The following is a 17705-nucleotide window of genomic DNA, read 5'->3' as shown; positions in this document are numbered from 1 at the left end:
CTGCTTCCCTGGGTATGCACTCACATGTACATTTGAGCGACCGTCCATGATTGCCATACTCGGGTCCTCTCCCTGTTTTCCTTCTTTTCTCTTGATAATAGCAGCCTCTCCTTTTTAGATGTTGCAGATTCTTACTGTAATCTCCTCCATCTCTCCTCCTGTGAAGGCATGTTTCCCTCCTCGGAGGGGAGAGTTCTTAAGCTGCACCAGCTTCTACATACTGTCTTCCTTTGCTGTTCTTTTACCATCAGCAAGCCACAGCCCCCGTGGAGCATGTGACCCACAGTTATATAGGCCTGTAAACCCCTGCCCATACAAATTAATGTATGGTATAATTTACTTAGAATAGGGGACCCATAGGTCACTTTCCAATAGTTGATGCACTAGCATAGAAAATGAAAGAGGCGGAGTGGCATAACACAGCTCAGCTTGACATGTTGCGTGTATTCAAAAGATGCTTCTTCAGGAGCTCACAGCATATTCTATGAATAAGAAATTGCAAATAAGTTTCTATTATTGATTTATAACATTATTATACAACATTCTTGTCTTAATGGTATTTATGCTGCTACACAGCTCCCTATAAAATTCCACAGTCTTATTTGCAATTTCTTATTCATAGAATACGCCATAAGCTTCTGAAGCGTCTTTTGAATACGCGCAACATGTTGAGCTGAGCTGTATTGTGATACACCGCCTCTTTCACTTTCTATGCTAGTGCATCAACTATTGGAAAGTGACCTATGGGTCCCCTATTCTAAGTATATTTCTAATGGAATGCTCAGGTGGCACAAACCCCCCCCCCCCAAATGACCCCATTTTGGAAAGTAGACACCCCAAGCTATTTGCTGAGAGGCATGGTGAGTATTTTGCAGCTCTCATTTGTTTTTGAAAATAAAGAAAGACAAGAAAAAATTTTTTTTTTCTTTTTTCAATTTTCAAAACTTTGTGACAAAAAGTGAGGTCTGCAAAATACTCACTATACCTCTCAGCAAATAGCTTGGGGTGTCTACTTTCCAAAATGGGATCATTTGGGGGGGGGGTTTGTGCCACCTGGGCATTCCATGGCCTCCGAAACTGTGATAGGCAGTGAAGCGTGAAATCAAAAATTTACGCCATTAGAAAGCCTGAAGGCGGTGCTTGGTTTTCGGGGTTCCGTACGCGGCTAGGCTCCCAAAAAGTCTCACACATGTGGTATCCCCATACTCAGGAGAAGCAACAGAATGTATTTTGGGGTGTAATTCCACATATTCCCATGGCATGTTTGAGCAATATATCATTTAGTGACAACTTTGTGCAAGAAAAAAAAAAAAAATTGTCTTTTACCCGCAACTTGTGTCACAATATAAAATATTCCATGGACTCGACATGCCTCTCAGCAAATAGCTTGGGGTGTCTACTTTCCAAAAGGGGGTCATTTGGGGGGGTTTTAACTGTCCTGGCATTTTATACACAACATTTAGAAGCTTATGTCACACATCACCCACTCTTCTAACTACTTGAAGACAAAGCCCTTTCTGACACTTTTTGTTTACATGAAAAATTTTTTTTTTTGCAAGAAAATTACTTTGAACCCCCAAACATTATATATTTTTTTAAAGCAAATGCCCTACAGATTAAAATGGTGGGTGTTTCTTTTTCTTTTTCACACAGTATTTGCGCAGCGATTTTTCAAACGCATTTTTTTGGGAAAAAACACACTTTTTGAAATTTTAATGCACTAAATGTTTGATGAAATAAAAAAGATGATCTTAGGCCGAGTACATGGATACCAAACATGACATGCTTTAAAATTGCGCACAAACGTGCAGTGGCAACAAACTAAATACATTTTTAAAAGCCTTTAAAAGCTTTTACAGGTTACCACTTTAGATTTACAGAGGAGGTCTACTGCTAAAATTACTGCCCTCGATCTGACCTTCGCGGTGATACCTCACATGCATGGTGCAATTGCTGTTTACATTTGACGCCAGACCGACGCTTGCGTTCGCCTTAGCACGAGAGTAGGGGGGGACAGGGGTGCTTTTTTTTTTTCTTTATTATTTTTTTGCTTTTTTATCTTATTTTTTTTTTTTTAATCATTTTTATTGTTATCTCAGGGAATGTAAATATCCCCTATGATAGCAATAGGTAGTGACAGGTACTCTTTTTAAAAAAAAATTGGGGTCTATAAGACCCTAGATCTCTCCTCTGCCCTAAAAGCATCTGACCACACCAAGATCGGTGTGATAAAATGCTTTCCCAATTTCCCAATGGCGCTATTTACATCCAGCGAAATCTAAGTCATGAAATGCTCGTAGCTTCCGGTTTCTTAGGCCATAGAGATGTTTGGAGCCACTCTGGTCTCTGATCAGCTTTATGGTCAGCTGGCTGAATCACCAGCTGCATTCTCAAGTTCCCTGTTGAGACAGGAGAGCCAGAGAAAAACATTGAAGATGGTGGGGGGGGGGCATTCCCTCCCACTGCTTGTAAAAGCAGTCTAGAGGCTAATTAGCCACTATGATTGCTTTTACATGAAAGCCGACGGCTGGCTGAAAAGAATGATACCAAGATGATACCTAAACCTGCAGACATCATTCTGGGTTAACCACTCAAAGTCGTGAATGGCGTACCTGAAGACAAAAAAATAGTTAACAATAAAGCACAGTAAACGGTAAAGTATAAAAAATTGCATACCTGAAAAGCAAACATGATAAAACATAATAACAATAAAACATTGCAGAATAGAATACAGTAAAAAAGAGCAGAACAATAGAGAGAATAGAGAGAGAGAGAACAATAAAACGACAACTATTTTTTTTTTATTTTACCGTATATACTCGAGTATAAGTCGAATTTTTCAGCCCTTTTTTTTGGGCTGAAAGTGTCCCTTCGACTTATACTCGAGTCCCTGCCGTCTGTCTGCATGATCAGCGTGTCATGCAGGCAGACGGCGGCCGGCGTGTAATGCTACTGTTCGCCGGCTATTGCAGCTTTCAAAAGCCGCACCTCCTGCTCATCTGTGATAGGCTGAACAGCTGTCAGTGTACAGCCTATCACGGACATTCTCTCATCCTCGTCCGTGGTATGAGAATGAGAGAATGTCCGTGATAGGCAGTCAGCGGTCAGCCTATCACAGACGAGGAGGAGGCGCGGCTTTTGAACTGTGGAATGGCCGCCGAACAGTATCATCACACGGCCGCTGTCTGAGGATGGAGATCGCTACAGGAAGGCTACACAGGACACAGGTAGGCTGCACATGCACACAGGACACACATGCACACATGCACACAGGACACACATGACACACATGACACACAGGACACACATGACACACATGACACACATGACACACATGACACACATGACACACATACACACAGGACACACATACACACAGGACACACATGTACAGGACACACATGTACAGGACACACATGTACAGGACACAGGTAGGCTGCACAGGACACAGGGAGGCAGGCAGCTGCAGATGGACATTATTGACCCTCTGCATTTCTCACCCTCGACTTATACTCGGGTCAATAAGTTTTTCCCAGTTTTTTGTGGTAAATTAGGGGTCTCGACTTATACTCGGGACGACTTATACTCGAGTATATACGGTATATATTTTTTTGTGTTTTTTTTTTTTTTTTTTTTTAACTTTTTTTTGTAACTGTAACTTTTATAACTGTAACCGGTTCCAGGTTCGGGTCTCTCAAAATGCGATGGCATCTTGGGAGACCCTGTGAAAGTGTGCCTAGTCTGTGCAATGCTGTACCCTACGCTAATACTCAACTAGCGTTCAAAACATTCACCAATGCAAAGACCAGGATTGTCAGGACAGGAGGGACAATAATAGCGGGTGTCACGCCTATATCCGCACTTGCTGCAGACACGACATCTTTTTTGGGGGGGTTCGTTGGGTAGGGGTATTTGGGAGGACATAAAGAAAATGCCTCTCATGCAGCTGACTGCATTTGGTTGGGGATGTGAATGGGGGAAGTACGGGCGCTGCAGAAGCGGTGGGTTCCCAATTAGGATTGGCGAATGCAGCAGGAAGGGCATTATGGGATTGACAGGCCTGTGTTTGTCTTTTTGGTGGCAGCGGGACACTACTTGTGCTTGCCACCTCACCAGCTTGAACTGCACTTATAAGACTCACCACGTCACCAAGTGTTACTGCAGTGCTGGTTTGACTACGACCGGGGTGTACTAGGCCGCTGGTGCTTGCCAGTTCACCAAAACGCTACCAAAAAAACTGTTAGCGATCGCAGGGATCAGGCCCGACTCTGTGAACGCTGCAGTTATGCATTTAGTGTTTTGTAAGTGACAGTGATCGATCGAAACTGCACTTGGGTGGGCTGGGTCGGGCGGAGGGGCAAAACGCAGGTGCTAGCAGGTATCTGGGCTGATCCTGCTAACACTGGGTTTTTGGGAACCCTAAACTGCTGGGGACGCTAGTATAGATCTGATCGGATCAGATATTGATCTGTTCAGATACTATACCACTAAGGGAGGTGTATGCTGCATGTGTGGGTGTTAGCGCTACTGGCACTAACCTGACGCTGCCTGGGACTGGTGCTTGCCAGTTCACCAAAACGCCACCAAAAAAACTGTTAGCGATCGCAGGGATCAGGCCTGACTCTGTGAACACTGCAGTTATGTGTGTTTAGTGTTTTGTAAGTGACAGTGATTGATAGATCTGATCGGATCAGATATTGATCCGTTCAGATACTATACCACTAAGGGAGGCGTATGCTGCGTGCGTGGGTGTTAGCGGTACTGGCGCTAACCTGACGCTACCTGGGGCGACGCATATCACCGCCGGGCGATCAGGGGGCTAAACCTTTATTCGGTAATAAACGGCGGGTGCCCTGACACTATAAAAAATAAACTAACTAACCAGCCTCACCCGTAACGGTTATACGGTGATCACTGGTGAAAGGGTTAACTAGGGGGCAATCAAGGGGTTAAAACCTTTATTAGGTAGTATATGGGGGTCCCTGATGCTATAAAACGCTGACGGCGAACCTATATATTTACCTCCCTAACTAGCGTCAACAGTGACACTAATACAGCGATCAGAAAAATGATTGCTTAGTGACAGTGGCGACGGGGGGTGATCAAGGGGTTAAAACTTTGTTAGGGGGGTACCCTAGACCTAAAGGGGGCTACCACTAACTGCCCTACCACACTGACTGTCACAAACTGACACCAATGCAGTAATCAGAAAAAAAAAACGCTTGGTGTCAGTGTGACGGGGGGTAATCGGGGGGGATCAGGGGGTGATCGGGGGTGTAATGTATTCCTGGTGTGTTCTACTGTGTGTGTTGTGTTGTGCAACTCACTCTGATGTCTTCTCTTCTCGGCGCCGGAACGGAAAATACCGATCCGAGGAGAGATGACATCACCTCCTCTGCCACTGTTTACTATACAGCAGCAGAGGAAGAAGCTCATTGGCTGGGAGTGATCGCGAGGGGGGCCACGAATGGATGGTCTCCCCCTCACCTCTGATCGATTCCAGACAAAAGCCGACTGCCTCAGGCACCGGGGGGGTCCGATCGGACCCCCCGCCTGCGGGAGGCAGATCACGTACCTGGTACGTGATTTTGCCTGCCCGTGCCATTCTGCCGCAGTATATCTGCGTTAGGCTGTTGGCAAGTGGTTAATGTAAACCTGGATGTCGTCCATTCACCATATTCTTTTTCCCTCTTCCCTTTCTTTACCTCGCTCTCTTCCACAGTCCTGCATAGCTCCTCTGTAGCAGAGTTTCTTGTGATAAGGCCAATATATTGGGACCTTTCTATTAATATTCCTTACAACAGACATTGTTTTGCTTCATTGACTCTTTGCAGCACCTCTTTTTTTTGTGACCATGCATGTCCAGCTGATTTTTAAGATCTTCCTGTAGCACCACAGTCCAAAGCTTGTGATAGAACGTCACAAGCTTTTGATTGCTTCTGTTTGTAGCAATCTTTTCTTTATTCATCGAGTAGGATGGTTCTGTATCAGCTTTTTGTGTCCCCAAAAATTTTGTTTGGCCTTGGTGATTCCAGCTTTGACATCAGCATCATTCTTCAGGCTTTCACTAATACACATTTCAAGATATTGAAAGTTGGTTACTTACTCTATTCTTTCATTTTCATATCTTTGTGTCCTTTCTGTAAAGGGTAAACAGGGTTGCAAAAAAGCTACATAGTGCATTGATACCTTTATTAAAATAGTACACATAAAAAGAGACAGTAAAAAAGTGCAGATACAAGTGTGGATACAGAGAAGAGGAAACCCCTAAAGTGGGACTTTGAGAGCACTACCACACAAATAGTAAAGTATGAAAATTACATAAAGTGTTTATTGAAAAAAACACATATAAATATTACACATAAACGTGGATACAGTATATAGAGAAGATTGCAATGGAGGATATGATTTCCTGTAGTCCAACGCATTTCGGAAAAAGTTTTCTCCTTCATCAGGGTTATAGCAGAGAATTTCATATCTATAAGAGATGCAAGGTAATCAGTGGACAGTTTGTACATCAATATACCTTTTACAGCTGATAATGTCTATAATACATATAGCCCATCAGGGTGCTTATCACTTACATCCTTATTATTTGCAATTACATATGGGTATCCACAAGATTAAAAGAGAAGTTGACACCATAACGCAGATCCCTTCATGTACTCCATCCATTTTGTTAATGCTTTAGTTGTGTTAGTGGTCTTCAAAGGGAGAGGAAAAATCCAAAACCTTTCAGGATGTCACATTCCCAGAAGCATCAGCAAAACTGTATGCTGAAACAGTCCATGTGTGTGCACTGGGGTCCAAAAACGGAGACCTATAATAGGAGCATACATATATATATATGGCGCGCGCAATGACGTCATACGTCCGTGCCCAGGACCAATGCGCCGCGTTCAGGTCGACCCGCACGGCAACATGTCCAAGATTCAACTGCTGTTGCCCTGGACACAGAAAAGGGGAGGAGAGAAGTGAGATGGAACAAACACTTCCTCCCTGCTAATCCTCAAAGAGGAAGATCTTTGGGTTTTACTGCCCTACATAGTTACATAGTTAGCAAGGTTGAATAAAGACACCAGTCCATCCAACCTGAGTGAGTGTGGGTGCGTGTCTACAATTATCCCTATTCCTATTCCCATATAGCACTTTCAATGTACACAGCGATCCACACATACATCGCACACTCACATCAGTCCCTACAATCCAAGGTCCCCACTCACATTCATATACTAGGGCCAATTTTGGACAGGAGCCAATTAACCTACCAGCATGTCTTTGTAGTGTAGGAGGAAACCGGAGTACCCAGAGGAAACTCACACAGGCACAGGGAGAACATGCAAACTCCAGGCAGGTAGTTGGGATTCAAACCAGCGACCCATTGTTACTGCTAGGCGAGAGTGCTACCCACTACACCACTGTGCTGCCCTAATGCCCTGTGTCCATTCTCTGACCCCTTGCTCTGCTGTGCCCAGGGCAGCTCCCCTCCTGCCCACCCCTTGTCCCAGCCCTGATATGAGGTGACCCAATTACTTTATATTTTATTGCCTTATATATATATATATATATATATATATATATATATATCATATACTGAATGTTTGTTTTACAGCTCGAGGAAGTGGTTTATAATTAGGGAACCAAGTGCCTTGGGTTATAGTGTTTTTCCATCTTTGTGTCCTTTGTTGGTTACAACCACAGTTTTTGTCTTTTGAGGGTTTATTTCAATGGAAACTTCCTTGTCCTTTTCTGCTAATTCCTCAAGTAAAAGGTGGAGCTTTTCCTCCCTATTTTCTGTATAATGCTGAATTCATAAGCTAGAATTCCAAAACCTTCACAAATACTTTAAAATATAAAGGTATTAAACATCAGTTGGATATTTTTTTTCCTCTCTAGTAGAGGGGAGTTGGGTGTAGGGGTTTTTCTTTTTGTAAAAGATAAAATAGAGGATGGAAGACAGAATACATGGAGCAAAATGAGGGTGATAGCCCTCTTTCTTTTGTATTATGAAATTAAGGAGAGTTCTAAAAGAAGAAAGAAAAGGGGTTTATGGAAATATTTTGCAGGGAAATGATATTTATATATATTGAGTTGTATAAATGATAGGGCGATATATTAATTTTTTTAATTGTGCCCAAAATAAGGAATAAGATGTAATGTGAGGTGACAATGTTTCCATGTATTCACTGATTACTTTCTTATATAAATAAAGAATTTGAAAAAAGAAATCAGTGAGCCCTCTCTCAGGACAGAAAGTTCTGCCGCCCATGGACACATATGTGGGTGTTAAAGTCCATCCTCTTTGCCACTACATATATACATTACATGGGCGGCAAGAGGTTACAGAAGACCCCCGATGTCAGGGAAGGGGGGATACATCAGACTGCAGGGAAACAGATTAATTGCAACCCAACAGATGATGCAGTTGATTGAGAAGTAACCCTGCCATGCTGAAAGAAATACCTCTGGCATGAACCTGTACTCTGCCATCTTTACATGCAAAGAATAAAGATTGAGATTTATATCCAGTGTGTACAGCAAAACAATTGTTACCATGGAATGTCCATATGTACAGTGGGGCAAAAAAGTATTTAGTCAGCCACCAATTGTGCAAGTTCTCCCACTTAAAAAGATGAGAGAGGCCTGTAATTGTCATCATAGATATACCTCAACTATGAGAGACAAAATGTGGAAACAAATCCAGACAATCACATTGTCTGATTTTTGAAAGAATTTATTTGCAAATTATGGTGGAAAATAAGTATTTGATCACCTACAAACAAGCAAGATTTCTGGCTCTCACAGACCTGTATCTTCTTCTTTAAGAGGCTCCTCTGTCCTCCACTCATTACCTGTATTAATGACACCTGTTTGAACTTGTTATCAGTATAAAAGACACCTGTTCACAACTTCAAACAGTCACACTCCAAACTCCACTATGGTGAAGACCAAAGAGCTGTCGAAGGACACCAGAAACAAAATTTTAGACCTGCACCAGGCTGGGAAGACTGAATCTGCAATAGGCAAGCAGCTTGGTGTGAAGAAATCAACTGTGGGAGCAATAATTAGAAAATGGAAGACATACAAGACCACTGATAATCTCCCTCGATCTGGGGCTCCACGCAAGATCTCACCCCGTGGGGTCAAAATGATCACAAGAACGGTGAGCAAAAATCCCAGAACCACACATGGGGACATAGTGAATGACTTGCAGAGAGCTAGGACCGACGTAACAAAGGCTACCATCAGTAACACACTACGCCACCAGGGACTCAGATCCTGCAGTGCCAGACGTGTCCCCCTGCTTAAGCCAGTACATGTCCGGGCCCATCTGAGGTTTAATAGAGAGCATTTGGATGATCCAGAAGAGGATTGGGAGAATGTCATAGGGTCAGATGAAACCAAAGTAGAACTGTTTGGTAGAAACACAACTCGTCGTGTTTGGAGGAGAGAGAATGCTGAGTTGCAACCAAAGAACACCATACTGTGAAGCATGGGGGTGGCAACATCATGCTTTTGGGCTGTTTCTCTGCAAAGGGAACAGGACGACTGATCCATGTACATGAAAGAATGAATGGGGCCATGTATTGTAGGGGTGCTGAAATTAATCGTTGCATCGATGCATCGCGATTCGGGTGTCCCCGATGCGGCATCGATGCTTAAGGACCAGAAAATCGATGTTCGGTGACGTCATTACTAGCCCCGCCCCTGCCGGGAAAGCACTCCGAGCGGATTTTTAAAAAGACTTTATTTTAATTAATGTTATATTACAATAGATGCTGTGCCCCCGCTGTATGTGCTTTTTTAAAAAAAATGTCGCTTTATACCGAATTTTGCCGTAGTATTACGATCATGTGACTCCCGGCCCGTCCCGCCCCTCTCCACTCTGCTCTTCCCTCTCCGCTCTCCTCTTCCGTCTCCTGAGTCCTGACGTCAGCGGGGATTTCTCAGTCCCGCCCGCATCTCTTCTGATACGATAACTATAGTCAGCGGGCGAGACTGAGAATTCCCCGCTGACGTCAGGACTCAGGAGACAGGTGAGAGGAGAGGAGAGCGGAGAGGGGCGGGACGGGACGAGCCGAGAGTCACATGATCGTACTACTTTGGAGAAATTCAGTATGAGGTGACATTGTTTTTTTAAAAGCACATACAGCAGGGGCACAGCATCTATTGTAATATAACATTAATTAAAATAAAGTAATTGTGGGGGGTTAGTGATGGCTGCATTGTTTGGGCATAGATGGCTGAGTTTGACAGGCACAAGTGGCTGCGTTTGGGCACAGGTGGCTGCGTTTGATGGGCACAAGTGACTGCGTTTGACGGGCACAGGTGGCTGCGTTTGATGGGCACAAGTGACTGCGTTTGATGGGCACAAGTGACTGCGTTTGATGGGCACAAGTGACTGCGTTTGGGCACAAGTGACTGCGTTTGACAGGCACAAGTGGCTGCGTTTGACGGGCACAAGTGGCTGCGTTTGACGGGCACAAGTGGCTGCGTTTGACGGGCACAAGTGGCTGCGTTTGATGGGCACAAGTGGCTGCGTTTGGGCACAGGTGGCTGCGTTTGATGGGCACAAGTAACTGCGTTTGATGGGCACAAGTGACTGCGTTTGGGCACAAGTGGCTGCATTTGGGCACAAGTGGCTGCGTTTGACGGGCACAAGTGACTGCGCTTGATGGGCACAAGTGGCTGCGTTTGGGCACAGGTGGCTGCATTTGATGGGCACAAGTGACTGCGTTTGATGGGCACAAGTGACTGCGTTTGGGCACAAGTGGCTGCGTTTGACGGGCACAGATGGCTGCGTTTGACGGGCACAGGTGGCTGCGTTTGACGGGCACAGGTGGCTGCGTTTGGGCGGCACAAGTGGCTGCGTTTGGGCGGCACAAGTGGCTGCCTTTGGGCACAAGTGGCTGCGTTTGACGGGCACAGGTGGCTGCATTTGACGGGCACAAGTGGCTGTGTTTGGGCACAGGTGGCTGCGTTTGATGGGCACAAATGGCTGCGTTTGGGCGGCACAAGTGGCTGCGTTTGACGGCCACAGTGGCTGCATTTGATGGGGGAGGTTCAGTATTTTTCAGTTTGTTTTCGCTCGTCGGTAATCGTGATGCATCGTGATGCATCGCGGAATCGAATCAAATTGAATCGTTGACCAGATAATCGTAATCGAATCGAATCGTGAGACCAGTGAAGATGCGCACCCCTAATGTATTGTGAGATTTTGAGTGCAAACCTCCTCCCATCAGCAAGGGCATTGAAGATGAAACATGGCTGGGTCTTTCAGCATGACAATGATCCCAAACACACTGCCCGGGCAATGAAGGAGTGGCTTCTTAAGAAGCATTTCAAGGTCCTGGAGTGGCCTAGCCAGTCTCCAGATCTCAAGCCCATAGAAAACCTTTGGAGGGAGTTGAAAGTCGGTGTTTCCCAGCAACAGCCCCAAAACATCACTGCTCTAGAGGAGATCTGCATGGAGGAATGGGCCAACATACCAGCAACAGTGTGTGACAACCTTGTGAAGAAATATAGAAAACGTTTGACCTCTGTCATTGCCAACAAAAGATATATAACGGGGCGTGGTTTGGAGCTGTTCCAAGATGGACATGTAGAACTGGAGTTCCAGTCCATGAGGTCCAGCTACATCAGCTTTTAAGCACTTTAACCACTTCTCTACCCGGCCATAGTAATATGACGTCCACAGATGGGATCTCCCATCCTGGGTGGACGTCATATGATGGCCTGGGCTTCCCGGCCGTCTAGGGGGCGCGCCCGCCGTATTGCTCGGGACCCGGTGCATGTGAACGACGGCTGCGATCTCCGCTGGGCACCCACGATTGCCCGTTAACCGGGCCGTACCGTGGATCTGTGTGTGTAAACACACAGATCCACATCCTGTCAGTTGAGAGGAGACCGATCTGTGTTCCCAGTACAGAGGAACACCGATCGGTCTCCTCCCCTTGTACGTCCCCTCTCCCTATAGTTATAATCACTCCCCTAGGAAACATTTAACCCCTCGTGTCCCCCTAGTGGTTAACCCCTTCACTGCCTGTCACATTTATACAGTAATCAATGCAATTTTATAGCATTGATCGCTGTATAAATGTGAATGGTCCCAAAAATGTGTCAAAAGTGTCCGATGTGTCCGCCATGATGTCGCAGTCACAAAAAAAAATCGCGATCGGCGCTATTACTAGTAAAAAAAAATTTTTTTTTTTCTAAAAATGCCATAAATCTATCCCGTATTTTGTAGACGCTATAACTTTTGCGCAAACCAATCAATATACCCTTATTGCGATTTTTTTTACCAAAAATATGTAGAAGAATACGTATCGGCCGAAACTGAGGAAAAAATTTGTTTTTTTTTTTTAAAAATGGGATATTTATTAAAGCAAAAAGTAAAAAAATATTGTGTTTTTTTCAAAATTGTCACTCTTCTTTTGTTTATATCGCAAAAAATAAAAACCACAGAGGTGATCAAATACCACCAAAAGAAAGCTCTATTTGTGGGGAAAAAAGGACGCAAATTTTGTTTGGGTACAACGTCGCACGACCGCGCAATTGTCATTTAAAGTGCGACAGTGCTGAAAACTAAAAATTGGTCTGGGAAGGAATGGGGTGAAAATGCCCTGTATTGAACCGGTTAAACAGCTTTTAATATGGTGAGAACATTCCGCAGTGTCTCTGCAACAAGATCCCGCTCAGCAGTGTATTATAAGACATTCTTGAAAACCCTTCAAACACTCTTTCTGAAAGCCTTCAATTCTCTCTCTCCCACAGCCCCTCTCACTCGGGGGATGTTGGAGGCACACATTGTGGTCATCCCCAAAGATGGGAAAGATCCCACCCAAACGGTGAACTATAGGCCAATATCATTATTGAATTTGGACGTCATTCTCCAAAATTCTAGCGAACAGACTACTACCACTCCTTCCCTCCATTGTCTCACAAGACCAAGTGAGATTTATCCCTGGGCGTGAAGCCAGGGATAACACCATCAAAACTATCAATTTACACCATATGATCACCCAAACTAACCAAAAAGGCTTTTTCCTATCCCTAGATGCGGAGAAGGCATTTGACAGTGTGTCATGGGACTACATGTTGGCGGTTCTTCAAGTCATTGGCATGGGTCCTCACATGATTGGCTTGATTTTCTCACTATACGCAAACCCCTCAGCCAAAGTCCGGGTCAACAACACTCTGTCAAATGCCTTCCCCACCTGCAACGGGACGAGACAGGGTTGCCCTCTGTCCCTTATCCTTTTCGTGCTAACCCTCAAACCTTTTCTCCGTAAAATAAGATTCAACCCAGATGATGCAGGGATCCCATACGCATACGAAGGAATACAAATACGCCCCATCCACGGATGATATACTGCTATTCCTTACAAACCCACTGATTACCCTACCAATTATTCTGTCAGAATTTAAACAATTTCAATCTCTCTCCAACCTTAAAATTAACCAATTAAAATCCTATGCCCTTAATATCTCACTCCCACAAAACCTATTAGACCAATGTAAAGAGAACTTCCCCTTCCAATGGAAAAATGATTCAATTACATACTTAGGCATACAACTCCCCTCCAAACTAGCAGATCTTTATACTAAGAACCATCTTCCCCTTCTAAACAAATTGACCTCCGACCTTAAAAACTGGAACAAACCTTTATTCTCCTAGTTCGGCAGAGTGGCCATCCTAAAAATGAATGCTCTGCCGAAACTTCTATACATACTACAAACGATCCCCATCCATGTCCTGCCCTCCTTTTTCAAGACCTACAGGCAGTTATGCTCCAACTTCCTCTGGAGTGATCGAACACACAGAATTAGTTACAATCAACTCAGTCGCCCAAAACACCTGGGTGGCGTCAGGCTACCAAACCTCCAAAACTACCAAACTGCTGCCCTTCTTACCAGGATAGTAGACTGGAATGTCCACGCCCCCCTTAAAGATTGGATTGCTCTGGAAGCCTCCTTTGCAAAACTACCTCTAAATTCACTTCCGTGGATCACCTCTCAACATATCCCATCAGACATACGCCTTCACTATCTAATAGGACCCACCATACAATTCATCCATGAGATGTGTAAACAAACTGACTTATCCTCCACCCCTGGTCCATTGGCTCCAATAAAATTAAACCCTTACTTCCCCCCAGGAATGCACCAATCATTCCTTAACGACCACTGGCCATCAGATCAAATTAGGGCTAACCAATTTTTCCACCAAGGCAAGATGCTTACTGCAGCCCAGATTGCCACACAGATTGAAAAAACATCTATCCCCCCTTGAACAAATTTACTAATTGCCCACTACCTTAAGCCCCTGAACAAAAACCTTAGCCTGTAAAAAAAATGGGAGTCTCCATATCACTCACGGAAGAAAACTGGGAAAACATATTCAAGACCATACACAAAGGTTCAACAAACGTTACCACCCAGGAAAACGGATTTAAAATCCAATCCAGGTGGTACCGCACTCCTGTACTCCTACATAAATTCAAACCTGAAATCCCTGAGGTCTGTTGGAGATGTCACCAAGAAAGGGGTACCTTACTCCACATTTGGTGGTCATGCCCCCCCCTACTACACTACTGGTCAGATGTTCATCGCATAACCACACAAATTACCTCTTACAGTCTAGACTTAACCGCGGCCCAATTCCTTCTCCATCACTCACCCTTACCACACACTTCCTGCTACAAATCTCTAACAATGCATATGATTAACGCTGCTAAACAATGCATTCCCATTCACTGGTACTCAAAACAAGTACCAATTTCTATGTGCTCTTTTCGCTAACTATTACCCTTTTCAGCAATGTCCTCCTCCCATAAAACAAACTCCATCAACCCTTACGAACACCAATCGCATACCATCCAAACCTCAGCATCGATATTCTCCGCCATCTCTGGATCCACACGGGTACACAAGTGGGGCTATTTCCCTAATCACGACTAACTCAGTGATGAAGTGATTGTTTATTCTTATACACAACGGTATAATAATACTCTGTGATTCTTCAATGTTATACCATTGTTATTGTTTTCTTGTATATGCTCTTTATTTTTCTTCAATAAAAGAAAATTATTTGGAAAAAAAACAAAGGATATATAACAAAGTATTGAGATGAACTTTTGATATTGACCAAATACTTATTTTCCACCATAATTTGCAAATACATTCTTTCAAAAATCAGACAAATGTGATTGTCTGGATTTGTTTCCACATTTTGTCTCTCATAGTTGAGGTATACCTATGATGACAATTACAGGCCTCTCTCATCTTTTTAAGTGGGAGAACTTGCACAATTGGTGTCTGACTAAATACTTTTTTGCCCCACTGTAAACGTTGTATTTGATTGTAATTACTTTATTCTTCATAATAAGAAATGGTTGCACAAAAATGATAAACTGAAATATGAGAAAATAATTCATCTGTACTTGGAGTAGATAGATCTTTAGGTTTATTCACCGTTCATACATCTTAACTAATCTATGTACTGATTGTTTCTGTGCCTACAGGATCGGGAGTTGTACAGGATGCAGGGACGTTTGGATGCAGTTGAGGCATACAACAGACAACTCCAAACCCGGGATGAGTCCTGCACCATCTCATAGTTTGCAGTTGTTGCTTTTTGGAAGCAACTACTGATTACGATATCACTGTGATAGTCACAGTTATCACTAGTTAGAGATTCATGAAACATTTTGAACCTCATCATTTTTATTGGCATCCATTAAATGGGGACGATTTTTCTGTACCGTGTTTCCCTGAAACGAATACCTATTTTAATTTTCTAGGATGGCTGCATTATAAATCCAACCCCGAAAATAAGCCCTAGTTAAAGTCCTTGTAATATCATGAACTCCGCGCTGTCAAAGGTTTACATAATGTCTAGTGTGTGTGAGCTCTCCTCCTGGCTGACGTCAGTGGCCCCTCCCTCTGTGGAAGAGGAGCTCCGGCAGGTCACGTGAGCGCGCAGTGGCGCTGTAAATAAGGTATTTTCTAAAATCATTTTACATAAAGACACACGCTGGACATTATATAATCTTTTTAAAGAGCATATTACATGATTTTACAAGGACTTTAACTGGAGTTTATTTTTCGGATTACAGGGATGCTGACTCCTGAGCTGACAGGGAGGGAAGGGGAGAGAGGGGGAAAAGAAAGGGGACACAGGAACTTAAAAAAAAAAATTATTCCTGTAAAAAAAAAAGAAGTAGATTATTGTACATAAAAAATAATCCCCTGAAAAAAAGGCCTAATGCGTTTTTTTTTAGCCAGAATTAGTATAAGACCCGGTCTTATTTTCGGGGAAACACGGTATTTGAACATTCCAATTGTGCTGTGCGGTGGTGTTCCTCTGAGGGTAGTTTTCTGTAGAAGGATTGACCATGATAAGTATTGATTGTTAGTTCACATTGTCTGTGGAAGCATTTATCACTTCCTTCCTTTTTTATGTGTTTTAATACTGTATTAAATGTGTATCATAAAAATAAATGGTTTTCAAATAGTCATTCATTGTACTGTTATTATATATATGATATTCTGTATATATGAAAAGTCCCAATATTTCTTTATTCTCAAAGATACATTGATCAGTCATCATTATCATCAAGAACGGCTCTGTATTTTCTTGATCTCAGTTTCTTCTTCTGACGTGAAAGATTCAACATTCAGGGTGTGGCTGGGCGGTGATATATTGTGTAGCACTTACCCCTGAAGGAGCCGTTGCTTTCTTGGGTCGCCTTTTCCCAGAGCCCACAACTCTGTAAGTAGCACCACACTCTCTGACACACTTGGGTTAAGGAGGGGATATTTATTGTCACACTGGACTCCATTCACAATTCGACATCGAGCACCTTAAAAAATGTGGTAAAATACTGCTCAGCAATTTTCAAAAAGTTGCTTTGGCATTCACAAAAAAATGCTACTAAAATACCACATGAGTTATTTTGTGAAGTCATGCAGTATTTTAGTGGTGAAAACATGCGATAATTTAACGGCTGGCGGTAGCCGGTATATTTATTTCCAGTAGTAAAACCCTTTTAAATAAAGGGGTTGTAAACCCTCACGTTTTTTTACCTTATTGCATCTAGACATGTGCACTGACAAAAACATTGTTTTTTTTTGTTTTCGCTTCATTCGTTCTTTTACTTTTTTCGGAAATTTGGAAATTTAAAAAATTCAGATTTTGAAAATCTGAAAAAAAGAAAGAAAATTAGTAAAATTCGAAATAATAACCAACTATTAAATTATAGGTATTGGAATTTCCTTTCAAATTTGGCTGTTCCGCATTCGTTATTTCATATAATTCATAACTTCGGATAAATTCGTACTCATTACGTTCACTAACAGCCAAATTTGAAAGGAAATTCCAATACCTATAATTTAATATTTATTATTAGTTATTATTTCAGATTTTCAGATTTTCAAATCTTCAGATTTTCATTATTTTGAATTTTCAGATTTCATTCTTATTCTTCAAATTTTAGTATTTTTAAATGTATGAAATTTCAAATATTCAACAAAAGAGGTCCCATTAGGGGTTCTTGGAGAAGGAACAACCTCAAAATCTGAAGGACCATGTTTCCCAGTTATCACCGAATAGAGATGAGCCGAACACCCCCCCCGGTTCGGTTCACACCAGAACTTGCGAACAGACCAAAATTTTGCACAAAAGTTAGAACCCCATTGAAGTC

General features: G+C 43.0%; 1 protein-coding gene across 1 annotated transcript in view; it reads left to right on the top strand.

The window, feature by feature from the left end:
* The window catches only part of LOC141148310 (guanylate-binding protein 1-like), a 1084899-nt gene extending 1068379 nt beyond the window's left edge, over positions 1 to 16520 (top strand). Inside the window, exon 14 of the mRNA XM_073635621.1 lies at positions 15525 to 16520. Coding sequence (XP_073491722.1) covers positions 15525 to 15620 — 96 coding nt within the window. The 3' untranslated portion in view covers positions 15621 to 16520. The remainder of the gene's footprint in view (positions 1 to 15524) is intronic.
* Positions 16521 to 17705: the final 1185 nt, after the last annotated feature.

Source organism: Aquarana catesbeiana, linkage group LG06, assembly GCF_042186555.1.
Source record: "Aquarana catesbeiana isolate 2022-GZ linkage group LG06, ASM4218655v1, whole genome shotgun sequence".
Taxonomy (NCBI): Eukaryota; Metazoa; Chordata; class Amphibia; order Anura; family Ranidae; genus Aquarana; species Aquarana catesbeiana.
This window is presented reverse-complemented; position numbering and strand designations above follow the sequence as displayed.